At 45.5% G+C, this 13,261-nt stretch overlaps 1 protein-coding gene and 1 non-coding gene across 3 annotated transcripts; one reads left to right on the top strand and one right to left on the bottom strand.

The window, feature by feature from the left end:
• Positions 1-3,676: 3,676 nt before the first annotated feature.
• TRNAR-ACG (transfer RNA arginine (anticodon ACG)) lies at positions 3,677-3,749 on the bottom strand. Its single transcript has one exon. It is a non-coding gene; the product is annotated as a tRNA-Arg (tRNA).
• Positions 3,750-3,998: 249 nt separating this feature from the next.
• Positions 3,999-13,261, top strand: PRMT5 (protein arginine methyltransferase 5). 2 transcript variants are annotated; one of them, XM_060619204.3, is made up of 17 exons: positions 3,999-4,214; positions 4,887-5,005; positions 5,312-5,397; positions 5,570-5,704; positions 6,282-6,394; positions 6,540-6,589; positions 8,531-8,694; positions 9,179-9,340; positions 9,514-9,591; positions 9,684-9,742; positions 9,826-9,948; positions 10,035-10,210; positions 10,767-10,876; positions 11,121-11,214; positions 11,392-11,508; positions 11,717-11,781; positions 12,707-13,261. In XM_060619204.3, exons 1-17 carry the CDS (start codon positions 4,105-4,107, stop codon positions 12,857-12,859), a joined length of 1,914 nt encoding a protein of 637 aa, XP_060475187.1. In that variant the 5' UTR covers positions 3,999-4,104; the 3' UTR covers positions 12,860-13,261. The 2 variants fall into 2 exon arrangements, with proteins under 2 accessions (XP_060475187.1, XP_060475188.1); XM_060619205.2 differs by lacking the exon at positions 4,887-5,005 and having other exon boundaries at positions 4,100-4,214.

Raw genomic sequence — 13,261 nt, 5'->3', positions numbered from 1 at the left:
CGTTCTCTTTGGTGACTATTAAAAATGATCAAATTTTTTTTGTTTGGTTTATTTTGACCTTTTATATAAATAAATTTCCTAATGCCTAATCTTGTCTTAAATCCTGAGATTAAGCTCTAATTGGTTGTGGTATATAATTATTATATTAATATACTGTTGACCTTTATGTATTAATCTTAAATATTTTTTATTTTTACATTTATGTGCAGCATAAGTGAGATTTGTCTATAGGGTTTTTTTGAGGGGGTGCTATTTCTGACAGGTTTTGATATTAGGTATATTCTGGCTTCATAAACAAATTGGGTAGTTTTCCATCTTTTTCTATGTTCCAGAACAGTTTCTACTTTCTATTCATTTTGACAGATAAACACTGTATAATAGAGATGACAAGGAAGAGAATGCAAATCGGCACAGATTATTTTGCCTCAGTAACTCCGCCACTTTTGTAGCTGCAGGACAGCCTTGATTGTACAGGCGCAATTTGGAGCAGTAGGAGGGTCAAACGGTCCATTATTTTGGTGTTGAAGAGTGTAGCTGGCTGGGCAGGCACAGAGGTGAGTGAAGGGGTCCTGGGGAGGGAGGCAAGTGCTGAGAGAGGAGCTGAGCACCAGAGATGAAAGGAGCATTTACAATGGGCTGGAGGTGTTTAAACAAGGTCACAAAAACAGGATCAAGTAGAAGAACTGGGCCTGAAGGTGAGGAATGCCAGGCAGGGTTAGGGATGGTGTGGAAGGGTGGGGGGGGGGGGGGGCGGTGGGAGGTAAGGAGAGAATTATCTGGGAGAGGATACTGTTTCCTTTCCAGAGGAGTTTCCAGTGCTTTGCCTGTTGGTCACTGGCTCCTGTTGGGAGAAAATAATATTGTATCTGCCCCACTGTCCTACCATCTCCCTACCCTCATCTCAGCAAAGGCTTGGATCTGGAGGCCTTCTATCAGTGACTTACATGTTTCTGAGCACAAGAGTTCAGCATGGAGGGCAGGGAAGAGGGAGTCAGAACAGAAGACAGACTTTGCCATCTCTGACTTTATGCTTAGGGCCAAGTCCTTGACAAAGTTCTCTGTTTCTTTTTCACTCCTTGCCTTCTGCTTCTCTCTGGTTCATATAGATAGACCCATAGTATTTGCTGTATTTTTTTTTAAGTCACAGGTAAGTGCTGTAGGAAAGACTGGGAACAACATGGTATGGAATTATTGTGAGCTGTTCAGCATCATGCTTGCCTTAGAGCTGAGGCCATCTTGAATGAAAAACCAAAGACATTACAGAGAAATGAAATGCAGCCCATGTGAATTTATTTTAAGGCCAAACAAATTCCAAGCCCTTTTTACACATATTCTTTTGAAAATTATTTTAATGATGGCAAAACTGACATTACTGTTTTATAGATTTTCCTCTCTCTCTCTCTCTCTTACTCATGGATGGGTTAGTTAACAACCAACAGCCAAGAGCAGCCACCAGCTTGACATCAGGAGGAAGATGCCAGGAGCACAGATGGTCCACAACCCAGATAATTAGCTTCCAAAGAAGAAACCATATCTCATAAGTCTTCTCTGAATGTAGAGTTTGGTTGGGCACAGCTGGGGCAGAGAACAAGCAGGCATCCTGAAAACTCTTCTTTACTTCTTAAAATGTTGGTAGAGCACTCACCCACTTCCTGTGGACAACCACCTACTCATAAGACCTGCAGGGAAGAATTCCAAATAAATATTGTTGACACTCCACCCTAAAGGAGGGTCAGCGGAACTCTCTACTCCTTAAGTGTGGGATGCACATGGTAACTTCCTCCCAAAGAGCACAGGATGGGAGGGGGTGGGGAGAGTGTAATTTTACAGTGGAGGAACCTGATAAATACTACTCTTGCCAGGTGATAAAGGTCAACATCAACAGTCATAAATTATGTTGATAGTATGTACTATTGATATATTATGAAAATGATACTTCACCTCTGTGATCTTCCTCCCCAAACCCATAATCCCAGTCTAATCATGAGAAAACAATCAGACAAACTAAATTCCAACAGAGGGGCATCCTATAGTATGCCTGACCAGTACTTCTCAAAACTATCAAGGCCATCAAAAACAAGGAACAACTGAGAAACTTGTCACAGCCCAGAGGAGCCTAAGGAGACATGACAACTATATGTAACACAGTATTCTGGATTGGATCTTGTAACAGAAAGAGGACATTAGGTAAACACTAAGGAAATCTGATTAAACTATGGACTTTGATAATAATAATTTATCAATATTGGTCCCTGAACTATAATAAATATACCATACATGTGAAGATCTTAATAACAAAGAGAGCTCTGGGGAGGCACATGGGAACTCACTGTACTATCTGCTCAATCATTCTGTAAATCTAAAACTGTTTTAGCAAATAAAGTGCTAGGGGTGCCTGGGTGGCTCAGTCGGTTAAGGGTCCGAATCTTGATCTCTACCCAGGTCATGATCTCATGATTGGTGAGTCAGAGCCCCAAATGGGGCTCTGTATTGATGGTGTGGAGCCTGCTTGGGATTCTCTCCCCCCCCCCCCCCCCCCCGCCCCTTCCCTGCTTGTGCTCTCTTTCTCAAAATAGATAAATAAACTTAAGCAAAGAAATAAAGTCTACTAGTAGTAGTTTGTAGTAGGTGTACTAGTAATGATGGGACAAAAGCACTTCCAACCACTTGAGGCTTTTTGTATGCCTTTTCTTAGTTGTTTGGCTTTTTGACTTTCGTCCTTCTGGAGCATTTATCATTGCACCCAGAGCTCTTTAGAGCTTATCCTATCCACACCCTTTCCATGTTTCCAAGGACTTTGTCCGCAACGGTCCAGGATGATCTCATTCAGTCTCGTGGCTTTCATCACTACCTCTCTTCTGGCATTTCCAAATCTCTAGTTCAGATCAGATCACTCACTGTTCATCCAACTCTCTATTACACAGCGCCCCCTAGGCGCCCAATCAACTCAGCACTTCCAAACCCGAACTTTGATTCTCCCTAAACCCGCTTCTCTCCTTTCTTGTTTCACTCACAGAGGCCAGAACCCAGACTCCTCTTTCCTGGCGCCCTGCGAAGCAGTCCTTAAGTTCTGTCAACGCCTCCTTCTTCGGGCTTTTTGCACTGTGTTCTCTTTTCCATCCCTGCTCCCAGGCCCTCAACACCTCTGGGCTCCCCGCCTTCAGGTATTCCCTTTCTCCTCCCCGTGTCTTCCCTTGCTTCATTCCTCTGCTTCTTTCCATCCCTCTAACAAGAGTGTATATATTTTCCCAGGCCTCCTCCAGGCACTTCATGACTCCTCTTCGCTGTAATCCCTCACCACGAATGTGTGAGTGTGTGTGTTTACCTTTTGTGTTGAGATATAAAATCACAAGGAATTAGTGGCTGAGTTTCCACAATCTATTTGTAAATATACGAAGGCCCATACAAAGCCCATTTTAAGAGCACCAGCCATTAACTCAATTCTCTTGCTTAGATGGACCTAAGCAAGTAGTGACACAAGAGTCATTTCTGAATTAGGTAACGGAAAAAGCTGACATAAGATGGCTGCAGAACTCAGTCAAATTAAGACCTATAAAACGAAGGTGCTAAAAGATAAAAGAGGAAACTTTTAAGAGTGTAAGGAAAGGAAGAGAGATTTAAAATATTTTGCTTGAGGCCGTGTCGCATGCGATGCAATAAAGAGTCTCAGTCCCGCCGAGCCAGCCAGGAGTCGAACCTGGAATCTTCTGATCCGTAGTCAGACGCGTTATCCATTGCGCCACTGGCCCTGAGACAATTACACTCGCCTCAATGATGACACTTCAAGCTTATATTGCAGGGTTTCATGGGACGTGTAGTCCCTTGACGGAGTTCTATGAATGCACGAAGCATTCTGGGAGATAGAAATTCGTCGAGAACCAGACCCTGAGATTGGTGGATCTTCCGGAGCCACGCCGTAAGCCACTGTGCAGCCCGCGGATTGGCGGGAGGAGCCACTCCCCACCCCTCCGCCTCTCGCTCTGAAGCCGTGGAAGACGCTCTGGTTGTTAGGGCGACTCATCCCGCCTTCCGGGGGCTTTTTTCTGGCTTTTTGATTGGCTGCTAATATCAAGGAATCCCGGCGTGGACAGCGCGAGGGAAAAGATGGCGGCGATGGCGGTCGGAGGTGCCGGTGGGAGCCGCGTGTCCAGCGGCAGGGACCTGAATTGCGTCCCCGAAATAGCTGACACTTTGGGGGCTGTGGCCAAGCAGGGGTGAGGGCCCAGACCTCTGCAAGCGGAATGCGGGCTCCGAACTCGGGGACGAAAGGGGGACAGACTAGTCATCCCCGAGAAGCAGGGGTGAGGGGGTCGGAGTAAGATTAGGGCGGGAGAAACCATTACTCCTTGCGGGTGGGTGGAGAGCCTTAGGCTCTGGGGCGTAAGGAAAAAAAAAAAAAAAAAAAAACTTATTGGAGGTGTGTGGTCACTGAGCCCCAAAGTCGGGGGAGTTGTCAGGTAAACTCGAAAAGGGGACATACAGATCTCCAAGGCCCTGGAGAGCGGGATTACAGTCTGAGAGTAGGAGGGAGAGTTAGGGGGCTAGAGAGAGAAGAGGTAAATCTTAAGGGGGAAGGCATGGGCGATACTGGGGCAAATCTGGATGTGACGATCCTGGAAAACCGGTGACAGCAGAGTAGAAATCCACTTGGGGTGGATTTTTATCTTCTCTCCTTGTCTTTTCCATGCCTGTGTTTTGGGGAGAAATTGAGGCACAGTGCAGCGGAAGTGATCTGCCCCAAGGTGGGCTGAACTCAGCAGTCCCGTCGGGTGACTGATGGCAGCTGAGAGGGTTGTGCAGAATTGAGATAGCCTAATCCAGTTGCTTGGATTTCTGGGCACTGCTGCTCTCTTTACATGACGATTCTGGGTCTGTCGCGGTTGTAGGTTTGATTTCCTCTGCATGCCTGTCTTCCACCCGCGTTTCAAGAGGGAGTTCACTCAGGAACCTGCTAAGAATCGGCCGGGCCCCCAGACACGATCAGACCTACTGCTGTCAGGAAGGGGTAGGGACCATCCCATATGCCCCTTAATTATTAGAGGCAGTAACAACTTCTGCTTTAACAGTGCCCTCATTCTCCTCCTTTCCTGACTTGGATATATTGGTTAGTCCTGGGACACAGATAACTCTTGTTTTCTTGCTTACCTGCTAAAAGCTGTAGTCTATTCTGCATCAGGCTATCCCATATCTGTGATAGAAAGTCTTTTATCTCTCATCTCTACTCTTTATTCCCTGTTAAGAACTAGAAATTGAACAAGTAAAGTGCTGACCCTCATTTAGTCTTTGTCTTTCTTGGATGGGGGGAGTGCAGACTGGAATACGCTAATTGTGGGAAAGCTTTCTCCATGGATTCGTCCAGACTCAAAAGTGGAGAAGATCCGCAGGAACTCCGAGGCGGTAAGACTGTTTCACCAATCCAATGGATTTGTCTAGAGGTCAGGTTCATAACCACGCTGGGTGCAAAGAGCAGTTTTTTTTTTTCTCCCATAACTTAGTAAATCTAATACAATTCAATTAAAGCTAATTGGATTCCTAGCTCTTAACCTTTTCCTCTTGATCTCCATTCCAGGCCATGTTACAGGAGCTGAATTTTGGGGCATATTTGGGTCTTCCAGCTTTCCTGCTGCCCCTAAATCAGGAAGATAACACAAACTTGGCCAGGGTTTTGACCAACCACATCCACACTGGCCACCACTCCTCCATGGTATGGCTAAGGGCCTCCCTTTCTGCTGCATGTTATGATAGTCTGCTAGGTATTTTCTTGTTCCTAGCCATTGAGTAAAGAGTGCATTTGGGAGAACTGACATGTCAGTACTGCCTACCAGCATCTAAAAGTGGTAAGCAGACTGTTATAAAATATATAGAATGTATAGTTATTTCTAGAAACTTACAGTTGCAATAAAGGACAAGGCAGGTATTTACATAAGGATATACACAAGGTAAGTGTACATGTGCATATAACCACAAGTTGGGAAAAACATAAAAGGATTAACTTGTGAGCTGGATCAAGATTTTTCTTTTTTTGAAGTTTATTTTGAGAGAGCAAGCATGAGTGGGGAAGGGGCAGAGAGAGAGGGAGAGAGAATCTGAAGCAGGCTCTGTACTGTCAACACAGAGCCTGACACGGAGCTCAATCTCACAACTGTGAGCCGAAATCAAGAGTGGGATGCTTAACTGAGCCACCCAGGTGCCCTGTGGATCAAGATATTTTTAATTGAAGGAAGCTTTCTGGACCTAGTGAGTTCCAAAGAGTTCTAAATAGAGTACTTGTTCATGTGCAGTTCTGGATGCGGGTACCCTTGGTGGCCCCAGAGGACCTGAGAGATGATATAATTGAGAATGCACCAAGTACACACACAGAGGAGTACAGTGGAGAGGAGAAGACATGGATGTGGTATGTCTCCTTTTGCTGCTGTGCCAGGGCAAAGGGGAGGATAAGGGGAGGTACAGGGTGGAGCCTGTAGGGAGGTCTCCTCGAGCTGTGGTAATTGGTGAGCTATATATATTTGACTGTATTTTTCTGTATTTGACCCCGACAGGTGGCACAACTTCCGGACCTTGTGTGACTATAGCAAGAGGATTGCGGTGGGTAAGTCCACAAGGGTACTGGGATAGGTATCCCTTCTCTGACCTCCTGCAAGTAAGAATTAGGAGTTTTGGGGGCACCTGGGTGGCTCAGTTGGTTAAGCATCCGACTTCGGCTCAGGTCATGATCTCATAGTTTGTGAGACTGGGCTCTGCTGTCAGCACAGAGCTCACTTCAGATCCTCTGTCTCCCTCTCTCTCTGCTTTTCCCCTGCACACACTCTCCCTCTCTCTTATATATATCTCTCTCAAAACTAAATAAATATTAAAAAAAAAAGAATTAGGAGTTTTTGGAGATGCCAAGTGAAATGTGTGCATTTTTGATAACTATGTACTTCTGGTGACTTTACAGCTTGAAATACTTTTTTATCAAGTTTTGTTAAAATGAAGATTTTTTTACTTTTTTTAATGTTTATTTATTTATTTGAGAGAGAGAGAGAGAGCAAGCAGGGGAGGGGCAGAGGGAGAGAGAGAATCCTAAGCAGGCTCCTTGCTGTTAGTACAGAGCCCAATGCAGGGCTCAGTCTCATGAACCATGAGATCATGACCTGATCTGAAATTAAGAGACGCTTAACTGACTGAGCCACACAGGCATCCCTGGTTTACTTTTTTTTTTTTTTTTTTTTTCTTTTAAGCTATGTTGTTAGTACACAGAACACTTCATTGTTATTTAGGGGGAATACAAATGTCACTAATTGAATATCTCTGAAGCTAGATTGATAAGGGGGAGAAAATACCTTTCCCTTCTAGTTCTGAGAAACTTCCTCTTTGGTTCCCAGGAGGAGATTCCTTGATGATGATACACATTAGCCACCTTGGCACAGACACCTTATGGTGTGGAAAAACTAAAATTCATTTTTTATGTCCTCTTCTCCTTCTCTGCCTTCAACATAGATTTGACTTCCTTAAACCCAGAGACCTGTTGGAACCTGACCCGAGTGTCAAAATGGTTCCCAGTATGTCAGGCAATCTGGACTTCGCAGGGTCACCATGGAGATGGCATCCCTCAAAAGAGTTCCTCTTTTAGCTTGTGGAGCATCAGATTGATAATTCTGCCATTTTCATTTCAAAGTCAGGGTTGGCTTGTGAAAAGTTGTTTAACAACATGCTAAATGTGAAATGTCAACCCTTACTCTAAACTTTTCCTTGTTCAGGCACTTGGGTGGCTCAGTCGGTTAAGCGTCTGGCTTCAACTTAGGTCATGACCTCACGGTTCATGGGTTTGGGACCTACTTTGGGCTCTGTGCTGACAGCTCAGAGCCTGGAGACCCCTTTGAGTTCTGTGTCTCCCTCTCTCTCTGCCCCTCCCCCCACTTGTGCTGTCTCTGTCTCTCAAAAATAAATATTAAAATTTCTTTAAACTTTTCCCTGTTCAGAGCATCAAATGAAGACTTCATTGGGTTTTATGAAATGGCTTTCTGACTTTGGTAGTCCATTAAAGAAAGGAGTTTGAAAGTTGCTGTATACTGTTAACATTGTCTGCCCATGTTCTGCCTGAAATACCATGATTGTTTATGAAAAGTATCTTTAATAAAGCTGGATACAGTTAAAAAAAAAAAAAAAGAATCAGGAGTTTCAGGGGCGCCTGGGTGGCTCAGTCGGTTAAGCAGCCAACTTCGGCTCAGGTCATGATCTCGCAGTCTGTGAGTTTGAGCCCCGCGTCGGGCTCTGTGCTGACAGCTCAGAGCCTGGAGCCTGTTTCAGATTCTGTGTCTCCCTCTCTCTGACCCTCCCCTGTTCATGCTCTGTCTTTCCCTGTCTCAAATAAAAAAAAAAAAAAAAATTAAAAAAAAAAAAAGGAGTTTCATGTATACTTGGCTGCTGGGCAGTTTTGCTACTTTATGTCTCAGTAGGCCTTGCTCTTAAGGAGTAAACAGATGTTGCACAAAAAAGCAAGGAAAGCCTTCTTATATAGTAGTAGTTAACTTTCTTTTCCCTCGTGTAGCTCTTGAAATTGGGGCCGACCTCCCATCTAACCATGTCATTGATCGTTGGCTTGGGGAGCCCATCAAAGCAGCCATTCTCCCCACCAGCATTTTCCTGACCAATAAGAAGGGATTTCCTGTTCTTTCTAAGATGCATCAGAGGCTGATCTTCCGGCTCCTCAAGGTGGGTGGTAGAAGGTTTCCAAAGATACTCCAGCTAATCCTCTTGCCTTATTCACATATGTGTGGTGCTTTTTTTTTTTTTTTTTTTTTTTCTGTGAGGCTGATTCTTTTCCTTTCTGGTTTCTGGGGAGCGATTTCATCAAAATTGGAGCTCTTGAGAACAAAGAGGCAAATGGGATTAGGAGCCCCAGAACATTTCAAAAGGAACCAAATCTCATGAGAACTTTGCAGAAGGTTTCATTTAAGATGTTACAGTGAGGATCGATGGGGCTGTTTGAGTCAGGATGATGCTTATATGGCATTAGAGGGCTTTATAAGTTTATTGAAGCTTCATGCTGTTGTGTTGATACTTGGAGATATCTGCTGAACTGGAAGACTGATCGTTTGGGCCTTATTTTACGCCATGGTTCTTTGGCCATACGCCATAACAATATCCCGGAATCTTGGTTCGAGGACTGTACCTGATGGTCTGACTTCTCTCACAGCTGGAAGTGCAGTTCATCATCACAGGCACCAACCACCACTCAGAGAAGGAGTTCTGTTCTTACCTCCAGTACCTGGAATACTTGAGCCAGAACCGTCCTCCACCCAATGCTTACGAACTCTTTGCCAAGGGCTATGAAGACTATCTGCAGTCCCCACTCCAGGTGGGTCTGGAGTATTCTGAGAGGAGGGAGGTGTGGGAGAAGAGTCTCTGACCATAGGTGCCCTAAAATCCTACCAGAGCTCAGGAAGCAGTGGGAAATTTTTTGGTATTCTGGTGTGTTGCCCTTGCCAGAAACTGGCTAACTTATTTTCCCTTTTTCCTCTCATTCGTCAGCCACTGATGGACAATCTGGAATCTCAGACATATGAAGTGTTTGAAAAGGACCCCATCAAATACTCTCAATATCAGCAGGTATAGTGTGGGTCTGGGTCAAGTACAGGGCCGGGATGTCCTGGGTGAAGATGGGATCATAGCCATGAGGTCTTTTCTCCTTCCTCCACCAGGCCATCTATAAATGTCTGTTAGATCGAGTGCCTGACGAAGAGAAGGATACCAATGTCCAGTGAGTGCTCTTGCCCACAATCCCAGAGATTTGCATACCTCTTCTCTATCTGCTAAGTCAGCTTGACCCTTCCTCTTTCTTAGGGTGCTAATGGTGTTGGGAGCAGGCCGGGGTCCCCTGGTAAATGCTTCTCTGAGGGCAGCCAAGCAGGCTGACCGGAGGATAAAGCTGTATGCCGTGGAGAAGAACCCAAATGCCGTGGTGACGTGAGTAGCAACCTCCTTGCTGGGAAGTTTGTCTCCAGTGCCAGTTTTTCTTACCAGTGTCCTCACTTGCAGTATCTTTATTTTAGGCTAGAGAACTGGCAATTTGAAGAATGGGGAAGCCAGGTGACCGTAGTCTCATCGGACATGCGGGAATGGGTGGCTCCAGAGAAAGCAGACATCATCGTCAGTGAGCTTTTGGGCTCCTTTGCTGACAATGAACTGTCACCTGAGTGCCTGGATGGAGCCCAACACTTCTTAAAAGGTGCCTCTAGGCTGGGGTGTGCTGAGTAAGGGGAATGGATTCTCAGCTTGGAAGGCTGTGGCAGTTTGGGGGGCAGGGGCGGGTTGAGTGAGGCAGCAGCAGCCTAGGAGGAGGTGACAAGGTTTAAAGGAACGTGGGTTGGACTTGGGTCAGTGCCCTAGCAAATGAAGTAACTTCTCTGAACCTCACTGTTCACATCTGTAAAATGAGAGCAGTGGACTAGAGCAGATCCTTCTTAAGTCTGAGGTCTGTGGATTCCCTGAGCTGATGTAATATGTACCTTGGGCTTAGCTTTCATCCAGATATCAAGGTTCTTTATGACCCTACAGAAGTTAAGAACCACTAGATTAGAATATCTTAGGTTCTTTCCAGTTTTAACCTGTGTCTCTGTAAGTTAACCTCAAAGTAGAATTTCTCATGAAAGGACCTAGACAAAACAGACCTAGACCGCTCCATGTTGTCACATGTGGTATGTTTTGATGTAGGAGGTTTAAACCTTCAGTTAGACGCACCATTTTCATCCCTTGGGAACTAATATGACCCTCCTACTCTCCAGATGATGGTGTGAGCATCCCTGGGGAGTATACCTCCTTTCTGGCTCCCATCTCCTCCTCCAAGCTGTATAATGAGGTCCGCGCCTGTCGGGAAAAGGACCGTGACCCTGAGGTAAAGAGCCACTGTCTTCTGGAGAGCTCTTTTCTCTTTAGTCATCTTCTTTTTCTACGTTAGCATCAACTGTTTTCTTGCACTGGAGACGATGAAGTGATGGAGAAGCTGGGGATGTGGGAAAGCGAAAGTTGAAATGAAAATGTTACCCTTTTCTGTGTCCCTGAGGCTCAGGCTTCTTTTCCCGGGGAAGTAGGTGTGTCTTGCCTGTCTGCTCCAGCTCTTGCTTGGTCTCTCGGGACAGGCCCAGTTTGAGATGCCTTACGTGGTACGGCTGCACAACTTCCACCAGCTGTCGGCGCCCCAGCCCTGTTTTACCTTCAGCCATCCCAACAGAGGTGGGTTCCCGTATGACTCTCCTCTGACTGGATGGGTGAGAGCTTACCTTTCTGGTTTCTTCTCTTGCTATCCTAGGTCTGCTCTGTCTAGGCTTCCCATCCTGTTTTTTGCTCTTGCTTTACCAAGTTGTCTAGAGCTTTTGGCCCCTTGTCATCCACATAACTCTTCCCTGACAGATCCTATGATTGACAACAACCGCTATTGCACCTTGGAGTTTCCTGTGGAGGTGAACACAGTGCTACATGGCTTTGCAGGCTACTTTGAAACTGTGCTTTATCAGGACATCACCCTGAGTGAGTGTCTGGGGCAGTGGATGGCAGGGCATGAGTACGTTACCTGGGCAGTTTTGTTAATGTTTCATTTAGATGCACAGGGAGCCCAAGAATCAATGAATGGGGATCTTTGATTACTTGTTTCTCTGTTCACAGAAGACACGCCCCTCAACCCAGGCAAAAAGCAGAGTCACAGAGACCTCAATGTTTTCACTATTTTTTCAAACAGGTATCCGTCCAGAAACTCACTCTCCTGGGATGTTCTCATGGTTTCCCATCCTCTTCCCTATTAAGGTAGGAATCACCTTTAATACTCCATGGGTTAAGGAGTAACTTTTGCCATTGGTGTTCTGCCCTTTCCCTGCTCTCAGGAGGATGCTTGAGTATGACCCATGTTCTGCTGCTCCCACATGTTCTTGGATCCCTGTCGTAGATGTTGAGATGTCTGCGGTGCCTGTCTCCTTAGCTTCCCCACATCTCCTCAGGCTCCTCTTCTGTCTAGTCTCTACCTTGAGCAAGAGTCATCTTTTAAAAGCCCAGATCTTGTCATATCTCTGTCCTGCTTAATACCGTTCATTGACCTCCCACTGCCATCAGGGGAAAGGTTTAACCTTGTAAGACGTGGTGTGATCTAGTTTTAGCTTGTCTTTTCAGCTACTGTTCCCTTAGTTACATTGCATCAGCCCTATGGACCACCTTTTTTTTTTTTTTAATTGAAGTATAATTAACAAAGCAGTGTTATATTAGTTTCAGGTGTGCAACATAATCAACAATTCTGTACATTACTCAATGCTCATCATGATTCTGTGGACCTTCTTTTGGTTTCTCTAATATCCTGTCTTGTTTCCTGCCTCAGGCTTTCACACCTCCTTTGCCTGGAAAGTTCTTTGTTCATCTCTTCACTCAGCTGACTTATATTCCAGGTCCCCTTAAACATTCCACTTGTCAGATAACTTTGACTGCCTGAACTAGGTTCGCCTTGCCTCCTAGGTGCTCTTGTAGCCCAATGTTCTCTGCATGTTCATAGCACTCATCACACTTCTGATGATTTGTTTAGTGTCTGATTGTTCAGATAATTCATTCTGAAAGACTTCAAATAAACTTCATGAGGGTTGGAATGTCATGTTTTATCCTTTTCTCGGCACACTTAGCTCAGTAGTACATTGCCACATACAATTCATTAGCTCCACCCTGAACCTCCCTGTCTTTCTTCTTACAGCAGCCCATTACGGTACGCGAAGGCCAGACCATCTGTGTCCGTTTCTGGCGGTGCAGCAATTCCAAGAAGGTGTGGTATGAGTGGGCTGTGACAGCACCAGTCTGTTCTGCTATTCATAACCCCACAGGCCGCTCATACACCATCGGCCTCTAGCCCTGCCTACAAGTGTTGAGACCTTGGAAGCAGCTTCAAGTTCTGCTCCTGTAGCACAGAAAGTACAGTACATCTGTGGGCTGTGATTCCCCTTGCCCATCAGAGTGGAGCATTTCAGTCTGCTTTCCTGCCTTACATCAAGGTGGGCAAAGGATGAGAATTAATTGCAGGGCTCGAGCCACCAATCTGTGAAGACTTCAGGCCAGGGTGGGAGGAATTAGTGCTGGATCTGAAGCTACTCCAACAGGCATTCGGCCTCAAGCGCTCCCTGGAATAGCCCTGAGAACATGTGGATTGAACAAATTTTCAGCCCTTTTCCCTGCCCATCTCTGTTCCTGTTTTGATGGTTTTGTGTGGGAGGAAATACAAATAAAGTGAAGTTATAGCCTTTTCCTGCTCCAA

This window comes from Panthera onca, chromosome B3 (genome assembly GCF_046562875.1).
Source record: "Panthera onca isolate mPanOnc1 chromosome B3, mPanOnc1 haplotype 2, whole genome shotgun sequence".
Lineage (NCBI taxonomy): Eukaryota > Metazoa > Chordata > Mammalia > Carnivora > Felidae > Panthera > Panthera onca.
This window is presented reverse-complemented; position numbering and strand designations above follow the sequence as displayed.